The sequence below is a fragment of the Hypomesus nipponensis genome, chromosome 16, assembly GCF_054491055.1.
Source record: "Hypomesus nipponensis isolate SF chromosome 16, ASM5449105v1, whole genome shotgun sequence".
Lineage (NCBI taxonomy): Eukaryota > Metazoa > Chordata > Actinopteri > Osmeriformes > Osmeridae > Hypomesus > Hypomesus nipponensis.
In genome coordinates, this window is record NC_140376.1 from 2009783 (window position 1) to 2025286 (window position 15504).

At 47.4% G+C, this 15504-nt stretch overlaps 2 protein-coding genes across 4 annotated transcripts in view; one reads left to right on the forward strand and one right to left on the reverse strand.

The window, feature by feature from the left end:
* The window catches only part of acbd6 (acyl-CoA binding domain containing 6), a 28034-nt gene extending 24595 nt beyond the window's left edge, over positions 1 to 3439 (reverse strand). Inside the window, exons 1-4 of one of the 2 annotated variants that reach the window (XM_084675795.1) lie at positions 3035 to 3439; positions 2808 to 2959; positions 2316 to 2380; positions 1285 to 1381 (exon numbers count right to left, since the gene is read on the reverse strand). In XM_084675795.1, coding sequence (XP_084531921.1) covers positions 1285 to 1381; positions 2316 to 2380; positions 2808 to 2959; positions 3035 to 3083 — 363 coding nt within the window. In that variant the 5' untranslated portion in view covers positions 3084 to 3439. Of the gene's footprint in view, positions 1 to 1284; positions 1382 to 2315; positions 2381 to 2807 lie in introns of both variants that reach the window. The other variant, XM_084675794.1, reaches the window with a different exon arrangement.
* The window catches only part of xpr1a (xenotropic and polytropic retrovirus receptor 1a), a 94821-nt gene that overhangs the window by 29154 nt on the left and 50163 nt on the right, over positions 1 to 15504 (forward strand). The window contains exons 1-3 of one of the 2 annotated variants that reach the window (XM_084675791.1): positions 3549 to 4108; positions 4432 to 4995; positions 10704 to 10755. In XM_084675791.1, coding sequence (XP_084531917.1) covers positions 4927 to 4995; positions 10704 to 10755 — 121 coding nt within the window. In that variant the 5' untranslated portion in view covers positions 3549 to 4108; positions 4432 to 4926. Of the gene's footprint in view, positions 1 to 3548; positions 4109 to 4431; positions 4996 to 10703; positions 10756 to 15504 lie in introns of those variants that run through there. The other variant, XM_084675792.1, reaches the window with a different exon arrangement.

Sequence of the window (15504 nt, forward strand, 5' to 3'; positions counted from 1 at the left end):
CACAGCGGGCATCTCAACAGCTGTCAGCAGACACAGTGCATTATGGGACAGACTATACCTCGCTGAGCAACACTGGGGACTTTGGTACACAAATAACAGAACTACACAATGACATCATAAAAGTAGGTCTGGTCCTGAGTTGGTTTTTTAATTAAATGGAATGTAACTTTGTGAAATTGCTGATAAATGTGCTCACGATTCTTTGTAATATATATATATATATATATTTGAGCTCAGCTGTCGTTGGTCTGTGTCTGAGAGAGCAGATCGGGAGGCTAGCCTGCCTGGTGCTGTGCCCCGGCTCTCCTCCCCTGCCAGGGAACAGCTTCACTGGCGCGGGGGGCAGAAGCTGTCACGCAAATGGGATCTAAAAGACGTTAGTTCGCCACAGAGAGCCCAAAACAACCGAGCAGGCAGATTCTGAAAGGACTAAAGGAGGTGGAGGGGGGGGGGGATATTCGCTGATGCACTTTCTCCGGTCCCACTGTAATGTAATACCAGCAGGGGTCTGACAATAGACCTGGGCCTGAAGGGTCACTGGGGGGGGGGGCACTGGGCCTGGAGGGAAGAATAGCAACAACTTGCTTTGTTAACGTTAATACAATAACAGGCCTTTCAGTGTACAGGGCGTGTGTGTGTGTGTGTAACATCTACTGTTTGCGGTATCGGGGCAGAGTCAGCGAGTCCCCCCCCCCCAGCAAGATGGCAGCGCGAGGGAGAGAGAGGGAGCAGAGAATGGGACGTGTCAGAGCAGAGCCTGCCAGGCTGTGATAGGCTGAGACGGCCCTGGACGAGGGGGGGGGGGGACTGGGGGGGGGGCAGGAGGATGCTGAAGAGGGGGGGACATGGGGTCAGCAGAGGGCTGCTGTGTTGCCTTGCCGACCCCCCAAGCAGCAGCTGAACAGGTGTTTAGGTGTGAAGGTCCTGCAGGGAGCGTCGAGGGCAGAGCTGAACAGACAAGATGTCTACAGTAACAGGCTTTCTACTGCAGTCATTATGCTCCAGGCTCCCTCGCGCTGCCGACTTGATATGGTGCTTGTTGTGATGGAGGGGGGGCACAGAGGGGGCTATGGGCCAGGATAACACTGGCCACGCACACACACAGCATCTCTGCAGAGCCCCAGCTCCAGTTCAGATGCTCGGATACACTGTCAAACAGCGCCCTCGTCTGGTCAGCCTATGCCAGTGCACTCCAGTGTGGCACTGCAGTTACTGCCTCCGCAAAGGGGGTCATTGTAGAAAATCACACGAATAAGACGACCACCGTGTATTTGTGTGTGTTACCTTGTGGCTGCCTTCTGGGTCTAATGAGTTGACGCATGTGACGTACTCCTGCATGGCTTCCTCTGACCCCATGTCCCCCAGCTGCTTCCAGGCCTGCCTGCATCATCAACAACAACAACAACAACAACAACATCATCAGGAACAACAACATCAGCAGGATTGGTCATGAAACATTTACATGTATTCATTGAGCAGACGCTTTTATCCAAAGCGACTTACAAGAGAGAGCTTTACAAAAAGTGCATGGGTCGATGATCATAAACAACGAGATAGCCCCCAAAACATTGTGGGTAGCCAAAACATAAAGCATACATTGTAAAAAGCAAATAAGTGCCAATGGGTAGAACGAGAAGAGCATGTAGTTAAACAAGCTACAATTAAGGACATGATCCTCGAAAGTGCCCAGAGTGTACCTGGAGGAAATAAACTAACATCTGACACAAAATACAGAGAGATCCGTCAGTAAAATAGCAGCCATTTGATCCTAGGAACTTTAAACTCTGACACACACCTTCCCTTCCTTCCTGCCGTTTCCAACCTTTTCCACTTTGCGGCCCAGTTGTGTAGCTCAGAGCTCGCAACTAACTTTTTTCCTCACTGTCCCAGTACCGTCCCGAAGTGCAAAACTAACTGTCCCAAACTGAACTTGACCTGTACCAAAATGTAAATTCTTGTGTTTTTGCATTTTGACATTCTGACATGGGTCGAGGACTAGGTTATTTGCAACACTATTTAAGTAATCCATACAATCGTGGTGCTCAAGTCAATTTCTGAATTTCAATGTGAATACATACATAATAGAATACACAATTGTGTTGCTTATTTCATGGTGGGGCAACACAATTCTTGGTATGACGTAGTAAAAAAAGGTTTTGAAAGGTTTGAAAGTAACTACCACGGCCCACAGGTTGAGAATCGTTGCCTTAAAGGAATGTTTCAGTTCCAGTTTATAAGGAACTGATATTCTCTTAAGTATTGCTACATCAGGACTTAATACAACAACAATGGTGAGTAACTAATCACTTTCATACCATTTTCTCTGGCCCTCGAAGTCAAAGAATCCAGGCTTTGCTGTGTTGCACTTTCCAATTTTAACCTGTGAAGGGGAAAAAAACGAGATTTTAAGTTTCTAGCCTTACGTTGGCCTAGTTACCTAAACCTAATGTTTGCCTACCAAGGTTACCTACTGTTACATTACCCAAGTGTTTACACTCATCGTCCCAATAGAATTGTAGGCTAACACCCTGATGTAATTGACATATGGTGTATAATGGAGAACATGGTCTAATAAGTGGATATACATCATTATAATCTCTAGCTAAGTGTGTGTGCATCCAGCGATGATGTCAGCTTCACTCCATCACGTGTGGAATGCCCCCAGTTTACATTAGCTAGTAAGCTAGCTAGCCTAGCAATTTTCATGAAACAACTTTCTGATTCAGTAAAACTTTAAAAAGTTAGCTAGCTCTAGCTAGGCGATACCGAATAGGTTTCACTCCAGTGTCTGCGTATACTGTAATCACCTGTTTGTATCTGGCGTACAGGTACAATAACTGGTCTCGACTAGCCGTCTGCACCAGGTCTCGTAAACGGTCTGCTGCCGATTCGAACTCTTGCTCCAGTTCTTCTCCTTCCAGTCGATGCCCCGCATCAACTGCGCCGCAGTCAAATTTCCCTAATCCCAAATCAGAATCTGAGTCTGAGCCTCCACCGAGTGGTTCTCCGGTGTCGGGCCGGGCTGGGTCGGTACCTGAGCCCGTGGCTGAATCCGGGGACGATGATGGAGAGCGAGATGCCATTTTTGTATCGTGAACTTAGCTAAAAACATGAACTAAGTGACAACCGTATCGTACAGCTCACCGTGATTTATTCTGCCCACGCATAAATAAAAAACATCCAAAGCGATTTCTATAATCCTTTAACGCCAAGAACCGTTTTCCGTGATAGTCGGAATGATTTCCAGTAGTGGTCCGTCAGTGGTACAGTCTGATAAAGGCACCGACGGGAACAAGTACTAAACATCACAGTTCTCACTCTTAGAACGTTTTAAATTGTATCCGTTATTCTTCGGAACGGTTGTTTCGAAACACATAATTGCCTGTTGTTGCCAGGCAATTCCGAAAATCTGAGTATATAAAACCATTTAATTATAGGGTAAATACAAAACTTTTACATTTCAATCTATCGCTTAATTTTGCCTGAAAAGAAAATGTGATTTCAGTTGGGTGATTGCTAATCAAAATGTAAATAACATACTAGAATTAATTGTGTGAAAAGTTCCAGCGCATTTTAAATTGTGGATTAGGGTTTGACCTCTGTGTCCGTCCGCGGCTATAGTGGACTGACATGGAGGCGTTTTGCATTCCATGAGATCCAGCAGATGGTAGTGTTTACTAAGTGTTGATCCCTCTCCACAGTAAAGAACTGATTCACCAAGCCCACCTGTTCAACCCCGGCACCTCATCTTGCACCAACTGTGCCCATTTTAAACACAAGTGTCTTTATAAGTGTTGCCTAAAGAGTCGCATAGGTTGAATTTCACTGAAAAAGAATGCCAAATATGATAGGCTATGGTTCATTTAAAAATGCCCGTTAGACGATGTTTGTCTGAGCGAGCCTTCGCCTTCCTTGTTTACTGGCCTGATGCATTCTGCCAGCAATAGCCTGAACAGTAAAAGGAACCCGTGAACTAAACCAGGTCGCAAGATTTAAACAGGAATTGTGACTTCCATGCCCACATCGTTAAGCTATTCGGCGAACTCGCTCTAACAATGTTTACCAGAAGACGAGCGAATCGCACAAACTTTATAACGAGGGTCTTCCGGTGAGTTTTTCATCCAAGTTTGTCGTTGATTGGCATTGTACAGTAAAATTGTTTGCCCTACATAGCCTGCACTACAAGCAGTAGCCTACACTGGCTGCTTGAAAAGTTTTTAAACGACTTAAGGTCAAGAACAATAGGATAGCCTATTTAACTGGATAATCATTAGGACTACTACTTGGTTATTCTGACGGTTTACGGTTTGAGGAGATAATATTCTCAGAAACACTGATATCACCTCTGGAAGCAAGTGAACCAAACACCATAAATCAATAAGCTATATTGTGACTAACATTTTTCACGTTTTTCACCACTTTCTTCCACAGCAATATCCTTCCTTTTGAAGTAATTTAGGAATATAAAAAAAATTGGGCTGAAGGATTCCGTATCGAGAAAGCACTAATCAATGAGGGCGTTTTTCGATCCAAACCTGCCTCCTGTCACTGCGCAGTGACGCAGCCACGCTTTGCTGAAAGCGATGGCGGACCGCTGTGTCCCCAGACGAGAACAGACACCGGAGGGAGAAAGTCAGTGAGGGATTTTCACCGTGTTCATTTTAGTCATCAAACCACCTGTTAGGGGGGGGGGAGGCCACCGTGTTACACCCTCGCCATCCCTCCCACGAAACAGTAGGCTATGTGGGACGTTGGGGTTTGTCAGGAAGACGTTTTCCGGGACAAGGTATAGGCAGAGCGCACACGGCACCGCGCAGCCTGACGCACGCGGGCAAGCCAAGTTGACAGAAATAACAAAACTCGCTTCAACAAGGGACAGTCGCACGAGGAATTAACGGAGGTTGAGGAGATTGCTGTTTTGGCAAAATGAAATTCGCGGAGCACCTTTCGGCCCATATCACCCCGGAGTGGAGGAAGCAGTACATCCAGTATGAGGTAAATTCACATTTCTATGTGCGGGAGTGAAACATTGTGATTTGAACGAGAGAAAAGTCTTTGTAATTAATGCATTTTATTTATGCCTTACATGTGATTATGCGAACCGCAGTTGGTACATAAAACTCGTATTTTAATAGGACTATATTTGATTTGATACATTATCTGTCACCAATTGGACTTTTATCTCACTTAGAATGGCGCAATAAAGACTGGATGCTTAGGGCCAGCCTATTGTTTGAGCTATTGCAGTCGTTTATGAAACTATAGTTCTCAATATGTATTTGATGCGAAATAATATATTAAAATGTAGCTTGGATTATTATTGTTTCTGCAGTTTTTTTCCCCCCAATATAGCATACTGAAGTATTGGTTCGATTTTTAGATGTGTAGTTTAAAAAGCTTTTTTTAATAGTACATTTATGTGCAATTTTCTAGTTACTCTATTTATTGCATTCATAAATAATTTGTATGTATTTTCAGATTTTATACCGATACAAACATATTTCTTAATCCATTTGTTGATTTCTGTCAGTGTGTCTTCGTAAGCCTAGAAATAAAAGCGGACTGCTCAAAAATTATGTGATACACCTTTAGCCATGTCTCCACGATTGGACAAAAATACAATTATTTAATTGGAAATAAAGAGAAAAAATCTCGGTAAATGGAAGACTTATCTGCCAATTATGTGGTATTTACTGAGATCTGTTGTCTTAATATTAAACTATTTCTTCTTGTTCATTGAAAACCTAACTGTATCATTTTGTCGTTGAAAATATCAATTATGAATGAAAGACGTTTGATTTATTCGTTTTTAACAAAAGAATTTCATATATAATACCACCTTTACACATTCTGGTTGTTTGGTGGTGTGTGATAATCTATAATTTGAGAAGCTCAGTGTGATGGTTATATCCACAGTCTGTTCTTTGTTGGGATAGCCACTGCATGGTGGTGTTTTCAGTATCGGCCCCCCTCTCCTCTCTGCCTTGGTAGAAGAGGTTGAGTGCATACATGGTCTGACAGGGGAGCCTGCCAGATTCCATTTTACTCCATGAATTATAGACAAAGACGCTGATCTTCACCTCAGCCTCTATCCCATTATCTACCACCCTTCTTGCACCCTTCTCCTACCAGCTTCCAGACTGAAAACAAGCTGTCAAACACCTCAGAAAAGCTCTGTTTGATATCAGAGAGTAATTCAGTCAATTCAGTTCTTAGAGTATTCATGAAGTCTTGGTTCTTGGTGTTGGGGAGAGCTGGACGCTAACATGGCTGGAGGTAAACACAAACATGGCTGGAGTCTTTGTCTGTATGGACAGCTTCCCACAGAGCAGGACAGATGCCCGGCTTGATCAGCCATTTTACACCTCCGCTCGCGCTCACGCTCGCGCTCACAGACGGATGACCTGAGATGGATGATGTAAATCCTTTCATCCTCATGACAGTCGTTGATTGACTATCTTGTCATTTTGTTGTATTATTAGTCAATTGGTCTCAGTGCTGTCTAAAACATGTTTATCCAATCCTATTAATTAAAATGCAGTGTGTTGCGTTCCATGTACCAATCTCTGGTTTTCTGTGTAAATGAGTGTTTACATGGAGTCATTCAAATGTGTGTTTGTGTGTGTGTTTATGTACTGCATACCTTGCCTAAAGCCCCGGCCCAGTGATCGAACCTGAGTGTTGTGGCTGTGTGTGTGTGTGTGTGTGTGTGTGTGTGTGTGTGGTAACGGTCTAGAGCCCCAGGCTCTTACAGGCTGGGAGAAAAGGGAACATCTCGACTCAGCCTGGTGGACTTCAGAACATGAGCTGCTTTCGTCTCTGTCGACTCTGAACAGAATGCTGCCGTGATAGGTCAGACTGGATGAATCAGCTCCGTCTTCCATATGGTTCTAGAATCTAGCCCGTCCCGATGTGATGACTGCGCTAACCTAATCATCTGCTGTCCTTTGTTTTGAATCTTATTGGACGTTTGTCTCTGGTCTGTGGTCCGAAACATCCTGCATCACCAACCGTCTCTGAAGGAGGACATTCCTCACTGAATTCCTCTTCCCAATGCTTCCTCACTTAGTTTTTCCCTCCATTAGACTCTTCTGGGGGCGGGGGTGGGTATTGGTTGGTTATCGGTGTGACCTGTAACGATGAAGCCCTTTGTGGCTGCTTGTAAAAAGAGCCACGCAAATGAGATTTGATTTTGATTCGGTTGTAGATTCCCAGTTTATCCATGAACAGCAATCCTCCCCATAACATACAGCTGGATTGCGTGTGAAGACCGAGCTGGCAAGCCAGCTGACCCCTGACCCCTGCCTCAGAGCTTCATGTAGTGCCACTGCAACCGCACTGCCAGAGCACTCGTTTGTGAAACACAAATTGCAAATGACAGGTTTTATTGGTGAAACTGAAGCACACTCTCTCTCTCTCTCTCTTGCCCTCTTTCTCTCCCTCTCTCTCTCTGATCGCCTTGCCAGTGTGCTTCTATAAGGCTAATTAACCTACTGCCCACACACCTCCATTCATTTCCCGAGCATTCCCTATTCTGGGACAGGTCTATTGTCTGGATGTGGAAGGGTAGGTGTAGGGTTCCCTGCTCTGATTGGGAAGGCTTTGTGCTGTCGAGGCGGCCACATCATGCCAGCTGATTGGCAGAACTGCACAGTAATCTCTTACATACCTCATCGAAGGGAGTTTGTGTGTAGAGTGTACACATTCTGTGCATTTGATTGAGTGAGGGGGAGAGAAAGAGAGGGAGAGGGAGGACAGAGAGAGAGAGGGAGAGAGGGAGGACAGAGGGAGGACAGAGGGAGGAGAGAGAGGGAGAGAGGGTGGACAGAGAGAGGGAGAGAGAGAGGGAGTGTGGATTTAGATGGCTGAGCGGTGAGGGAGTCGGGCTAGTAATCAGAAGGTTGTCGGATCGATTCCCCGCCGTGCCAAATGACGTTGTGCCCCTGTACTTACTGTATACGTACAGTCGCTCTGGATAAGAGTGTCTGCTAAATGACTAAATGTAAGGAGAGAGAGAGAGGAGCGATTGACAAGGTGATTGAGTGATAGATTAATGAGGAGTACTGCTCATCAGTTTGTACTGTGTATGTAACAGGCAGGCAGTATGCAGATCTATACATCATCAAGTCAGGAGGGCTTGTTGTCTTGCAATAGATTCCGTGACATCAATAACTGTGACAATTACGAGGACTTCATATCGCTGGATCCATCCTTTGCTGACTTGTGCAGTGTCTGGAATCAAATGGGGAATGAGTGGCATATATAACGGGCAACATGCTAGATGTAACATGAATGCTTTTCATCCTGTTTTGTGTGTCTATAATTTTCTGTGTTGTGTTTTTCTTGTCGTATCATCAGCAGAGTCTAAACTGGGGCCCTTGTTGTGTCAATGAGTGTGTGTGTGTGTGTGTGTGTGTGTGACCAGACAGGGGCATACAGGGGGGTGGGCTGGCATGTGTGGGCTTCTGTGTAAGTGCATGCATGATTGAGCTTGTGCGTGGGCGAGAGACCAAGGCCCTTCAGTGCTTTTACCTCTTCTCTCTCTTCTCTGTGATCACCTGTGTGGGTTTGGAGGAGCAGCAGAGAGCTCATGCTCGCTCTCATTTCCAGTGTCAAACAGGAGAATCACATCAACAGCAGCTCAGCCATCCTGCTCCTGGATGGAAAGCACAGGCTTGCTTTCTCCCTGAGGGAATTTCTGTCACTCTGTATGTTAGGGTTTAGGTCTTCTTTTGTCATATGTTTGATGTTACAGCACTGCTGGGAATGTTGAATAGCACCAATTTAAAGTATGTATAATCAAGTTAGACGTCTTGTTTTGAAAGCTCAGAACATCTTACTTGAACTTGGTCTTGTTGATGATAAATAGACTTGCACTGATTGTGCTCTCTGAGGTTGGCGTTGAGTTGGACAGGTATTACCGCACACGAAAGGCTTAAGACTTGAACGTGTAACATTTCGTAAAGATGACTTCATGTTCTGTCTTCTGTTCTGTCACTGTGCCAACTGATTGAAGTGTACAGGATGGTCTCGCTATAGAAAACAGAGAAGACCTGCCGAGCTGCACAGAGCCCCCCCCCCTCTCCCCCCCACCACCCCCCCTCCTCCTGCTCCTCCCTCCACCCCTCCCAGCCCCCCACTGAGGGGACATCTGGTCCCAGACCAGTCCTGCTCTCCTCTCCTCTCCTCCCTCCCATCCTTCCTTCCTTCTCTGAGATGCTCTGAGGCATTTACATAAGGTAAAAAGGGATCTATTAGGGATCCCTGAAGGATCTGCGTTTCTGGCCAGTCAGCACCTGCAGCATCATAAGGAAAACTGCCCACCCCTCACCCCTTCCCTCTGATGCAAGGCAAGATTCATCAATGCCAGAGGAGTTTAAGCTAGAACACACTAGCAAACAAGTGATGAATGCTTGAAGGGACCTCCTACAGTCGTGTTACAGTGCAGTTGCAGTGTTAGCGGTTAGCTTTTGCGGAGTCGGTTGCGGCTGTAGTCTACAGGTTGAAGCCTGTGTGAGTTGGCCTACTGCAGCCTCACGGATATTCCCCGGAGACCCCGCCCTGCCCCGCCCCTCCCCCTTCCACATCACTGACGTCTCCATGGCAATGCATACGGCCATCTTGATGAATGCCTGAACCCCTGTGTCTGTCAGGCTTTCTCTCTCTGTCCCTCCAGTTATTAGACCGGTTCTTTTGTATGTCTCCTTATGCTCCAATTAGTCTGGTCAGGACCCTGCTGTTTGCCCCTCCCAACGCACTTCCATCCAGCTTTTAGACGAAGCCGTTGTAGAGATCCAGCCGCCTAGCCTGGTCTGGGCCTTGGCTGTGGAGACTCATTGTTTACCCTGGTGGTCTCCAGTGGTAGGCCTGAGTCCTATCAAATGAAATGCCTGACTGGGAACGACGTTATGAGAGTGGGTTAGGTGGAGCTCCCTGGGCGGCCATCTTTATTACTGGCGCAGGTACAGTAATAAAGCTGGCAGGTAGAGTAATAAAGCTGGCAGGTAGAGTAATAAAGTGTTCCGTGGGCCGAGAGCTCTTCACCCCTTCACGTTAGCTACGTTTAAACCACAATAGCTAAATTGATGAAAAACAAAACACACCAGCAGGAAGAATGACGCACAACAATGGAAACTATGTCGACACATATTGATATAGATACAAGAAGAAGTATAGTTGTAGATTAGTTTAATGTATCTGTTTACTTAGCAGGGTTGATTTTGTGATCGATTTTGTACTCAAGGCCCTTAGGCCTTCTCTTCCTAATTATAAATAGAAGGGAGTAACCTTTCACTTTTTAATATCTGTTCATCTGTTTCCATTATCTTCAAGGTCACTCTGATTGGAGAAACAGTTATCTGTAGGTTTATGTCTGTATTTTAATTGGACAGACATGCAAGGGCTGATGGGAAACGGAGTCTGTTGTGTTTGACAGTTGGGACGCTATCAGTACAATGGCACGTCTCACAGGTCGCGACACCAATTACTGCCCCGGCAGAGTTTTACTTGGTCAATGTTAATACACTGGCAAATCTGATGCTGTTTTCCTGTAGTTCAGCTTGAAGGGTTGTCGGAATCTTTCAGGTTGAGTTCACTGTGAGGGCCGTGTGTGTTTCTCTCTGTGTGTTTCTCTGTGTGTGTGTGTGTGTGTGTGTGTGTGTGTGTGCGTGTGTTAAACTGACCTGTGTCTCTCTGTCATCTAGGCGTTCAAGGATATGCTGTATGCAGCTCAAGATCAAGCTCCCTCCATAGAAGGTAGGAAGTTCCTATTTTGCTGGTCTGGACACAAACACACACGCACACACACACACACACAGTACTGTGCAAAAGTCTTAGACACCAAAGATTTTTTACATGAATATTGTCTTAAATAGACAGTTGTCTTGTGTATTTGTGCGGCAGTGCAATGTTGAGAAAAATGTTGTTGAGTCTTTTCATGTCATTATTTTGCAAAGCATTTTTGCGCAACTTTTTTGTTGTTGTTTGGTTTTGCGATTAAGACTTTGGCCACCCCTACCTCCGCCCCTAGCCCGCCTCTAGCCCAGAAAGTTAGTATGGTCTTTATGCATTTGTTTGTGTGTGTCTGAGAGAAGGAAATAAGATGTTCAGGTGCAGAAGAACATCCAGTATGATTCTTAGGTTCTTTCCCGTCCGTGATGCTAGGACTGTGTGTGTGTGTGCGTGTGTGTCTTGTTGGCTGTAACCTATGAGCTGTCTTTCTCCTTTAAAGCCTCTCCTGAGGCTGTTCTGCCGTACCATGGCTCCCACCATGGCTGATAGATTACACCCTGTCACACGCAAACACACACACAAGCATGTCATGGGGATCAGGGCTCGGTCAGGCCTGTCCACACTAGCTGTCAGCCACAGTGAGGACCACAGTGAGGACCACAGTGAGGACCACAGTGAGGACCACAGTGAGGACCACAGTGAGGACCACAGTGAGGACCACAGTGAGGACCACAGAGAGAACCACAGTGAGGACCACAGTGAGGACAGAACTGGGGATCAGTCATCCCCTCCTGACTGTCCACACACACCTTATGACACCTGGGATCAGACGCAGAGAAGGAGAGAGAGGGGGATGGAACGAGCGTCACAGAAAGGGGAGGAAAGAGAGAAGAAAGTAATAAATAGAGAAGATGTGGAGCCGTGCGTTCTCCAGTCAGTTGGTGTGGTGGTGAAGATGATGGAACACTCGCTGACTGCAGCGTTTCCCCACACACCAACGCCTCAGTGTCCAGCCTGATTGAGTTCCACCAGTTGATGATTTCATTAAGTCGCCTCCCAGTGAAAGACTAATTATGGGAATCTGATTTAGGTTATGGCGGTTTATCCTCTGTTCACCCCTCTCCGTCTCTCTGTCTCTCTCCCCCTTTCTCTCCCCCTTTCTCTCTCTCTCTCTCTCTCTCGCTCTCTCTCTCTCTCTCTCTCTCTCTCTCTCTCTCTCTCTCTCTCTCTCTCTCTCTCTCTCTCTCTCTCTCTCTCTCTCTCTCTCTCTCTCTCTCTCTCTCTCTCTCTCTCTCTCTCTCTCTCTCTCTCTCTCGCTCTCTCTCTCTCCCTCTCTCTCTCCCTCTCTCTCTCTCTCTCTCTCTCTCTCTCTCTCTCTCTCTCGCTCTCTCTCTCCTCTGTGTGAGGTCAACAGTGTCAGAAAGAGGGAAGTGGGGAGAGAGAAATTTGAGAAGAAAGGGAAAGCCAGAGAGAGAGAGAGAGAGAGAGAGGTGGTTTTTGGTATTCAGAGAGCGTTCAGGTGCCTAAGGGAAACAATTTTAAAGGGTTATTACAGCCTTTCAGTCCATTTCCCATCTGTTCATCCACTCCCATGCCCGCTCTCCCTCTCTCTCTCTTTCGCCCTCTCTCTTTCTCACACTCTCAGGCCCACCCTCTGTGTCTCTCGCTCCCTATCTCCTCTCCCTCTCTGCCTTCTCTCCCTGCTACCTGATAGAGTTGTCCTGTGGACTCAGCACGTAGCAGGCAGCCCTTCAAAGCCCCTGTCTGTGTCAGCCAGCGGGCTGTCGGAGGCGGCACAGCACAGCCTCCTGAAGCTCGGCTGCTGAGAGGAGGGATGGGAGAGGGGGAGGAGGGAGGGGAGAGGGGGAGGAGGGAGGGGAGAGGGGGAGGAGGGAGGGGAAGACAAGGGGGGAGATGGAGAGAGGAACAGCTGGTCTATAGCCAGTCTTCTCCTGGTGGATGTAGTTGAAGCTCAGTGTAACTCAATTAGCCCTGCGATTATGAGATATCGGTGAACAAGAGCTATGGTTAATAAACACAGCTATGGGAGGAATCTGTGTGTGTGCTTACGGGAACTATTTAGACTATGAGGTATGGTGCTGATGGTGCAGTCGGTGTGTGTGTGTGTGTGTGTTAGGGCAGGGTGGGGCTCCCTCTCCCTGCAGCCAGGGGAGGGGGAGGGGTGATTGTCCTAACGATGCAAGACACACACACACACAGGTCCTAGCTATGACAGAAGGCTGTAAAGGAGTGCTCTATCAACAGCTCAGATGGAAACCAGGCTGCACAGGCGGTTTACAGGCTGCACAGGCGGATTACAGGCTGCACAGGCGGTTTACAGGCTGTGTTGGTGTCCGGCACAGTTCTGTACTGGACAGCCAGGACAGACATCTCCAGTATCTGACTGTTGTATGTGCGTGTGTGTGCTTCGTTCTCTTCTGCTCCTATCCTTTCTGTTCCTTTCATGTTTTATGCAGCACAATCAATACCTGTAGGAGCCATCGTAGTTTCCCCACATCCCCCTAGTACCGCCTTGGCCCAGTCCCAGCCCCTCCACTCTCTCCTGGGTCCCTAGGCCCAGTCCCAGAACAGCCCCAGGGCCAACCCACATCAGACAGCAGGTAACTCATTCAGCCCATTCAACACAGAGCCCAGTGCTCACCAATCACATTAGGCTGGAGACAGACAGTCAAAGAGGCAGGACGTCTGAGGAGGAAGATCTACTTCTCTCTCCGTAAAGCTGATAATAAAGAGAGGGATGGCCTGTGTGTGTGCGTGTAAACTCATGTGTGTGGTGTAACTAAATGTTTGTGTTTTCCTAAGCGTGTGTGTGTGTGTGTGTGTGTGTGTGGCGGAGGCCCCAGCCAGGCCCCCCTGTCTGTGTGTGTGTGTGTGTGGAGGGGCTCCAGTGTCTAGCTGTGCTCTCATCAGAGGAGAGACACACACAGGATTGATGCCTGCTGAGAGAGCAGGATCCTGCAATTAGACTCCTATAACACGGATCCACCTCCAGAGAGGAGGAACAAGGAGAGGGAGAGAGAGAGAGAGAGAGAGGGAGGGAGGGAGAGGGAGAGAGGGAGGGAGGGAGGAAGGGGGGGAGAGGGAGAGGGAAAGGGGGAGGGAGGGGGAGAGGGGGAGAGGGGGAGAGAGAGGGAGAGAGAGAGAGAGAGAGAGGGAGAGAGAGAGGGAGGGAGGGAGGGAGGAAGGGGGGGGAGAGGGAGAGGGAAAAGGGGGAGAGAGGGAGAGGGAGGGGGGAGAAGGGGGAGAGAGGGAGAGGGAGGGGGGGAAATGGGGAGAGGGGGAAAGGGGGAGAAGGGGGAAAGGGGGAGAAGAGGAACAAGGAGAGAGAGAAAGGAGAGAGAGAAAGGAGGAGGAATGGTGAGGGGAGAAGAGGAACGAGGAGAAGGTGTGACGAGAATGTGAGTTCAACCCATAGAACATAACAGAATGAAAAGCCCACTGTAAAAAGAACCAAACAGGTCAGACCTCCTCTGTCCCGTCCCTGGCAGCTGTGCCTCAGTCTCCATGTTTTATTCCCATGCTGTGACAAGGCCTTCAGCCTTTTAGCACTCTGATTAAACTGAATAAATAGAGTCATAAAATTGACCATCCAAGCCACCTTGCCCATCAAGCTGTGTGTGTGTGTGTGTGTGGCCGGCCTAGGTAATCTCCCTAATGAAGGCAAGAACATGAATTGAATCACACCCACTGATTTTCTCGCCACAAACCTTGTCGTTCATTTTGTAGTTTGCATGTGCATGTGTGGTTATTGCTGAATGTGTGTGTGTGTGTGTTTGTGAACGTGTGTGTGTGTAGGAACAGCAGCAGTTATTATGCACAGAGGATTGCCCCCTAACATATTTGCATTCTCTATCCTACAAGTCTTATGTAGGACTTAACTGTACCTGTTTTGATCTTCCACCTGGCTTGTTTGTGTTCTTGGTATTTGTCTTGTCGCCTGACAAGTGAATACATAAGTTGGAGGCGAGATACGCTGTCTCAGTAGCACAACACGGGGACAAAGACAGACAGGCGGACTAGAAGCAGACACGGGCAATGAAACTGGCTGACAACTAGCTAGGAAGAAAGGAAAGACTGTACTGTCAGGTAGACAGGCCAGCCTGCCAGCCACAACAGCCAGCAAGATAAACATTCAGACACACTAGTCAGCAGGTTCAGTGGCAGCCCTGGTCCCCACCAGCCTGCATTATTGATGGCCTGCTTCACAAGCTGCCGGTACCTGCTTGCGTCAAATGCTAACGGCTGCGTGTTTGTGGAGCAGTTTTTTTTCCTTGCGTCAACTACCACCCGTACGGTGCCTTAGAGCCCCAACGCTAAAACGAGCTCAGAACTGTCCATATACCGCATGCCGCTACACTGAGCGTAGTTAGCATTAACAAGGAAAAGTCTGCAGGCATTGATTCACTGTATGCACGGGAGATCGTTAGCGAGGAAGACGACGCTAGCATCGGGGCTACAGTCAATTAGAGCTCAATTCAAATCGCCAGCTCATCCACTGCTGCCATCGGAATTGAAATTCAATTCATAAGATAATATCTCCTCGTTTGAGTACGCGCTTACTGGTCCCAGTTCTCCAATTTAATTTTGGTCCACTTACGTGTATGGCTTTGAACCGAATTGAAATTGACCTGGATCCTACAACGTCCCAGGTTGTAGAGTACTGCCAGCAGTACCGTAAGAAGCTGGTGAACCTATGAACTGTGGGTTTTAATGAGGCTGATGGGAGGGTGCAGGGAAGGGTTAAAACAGAAC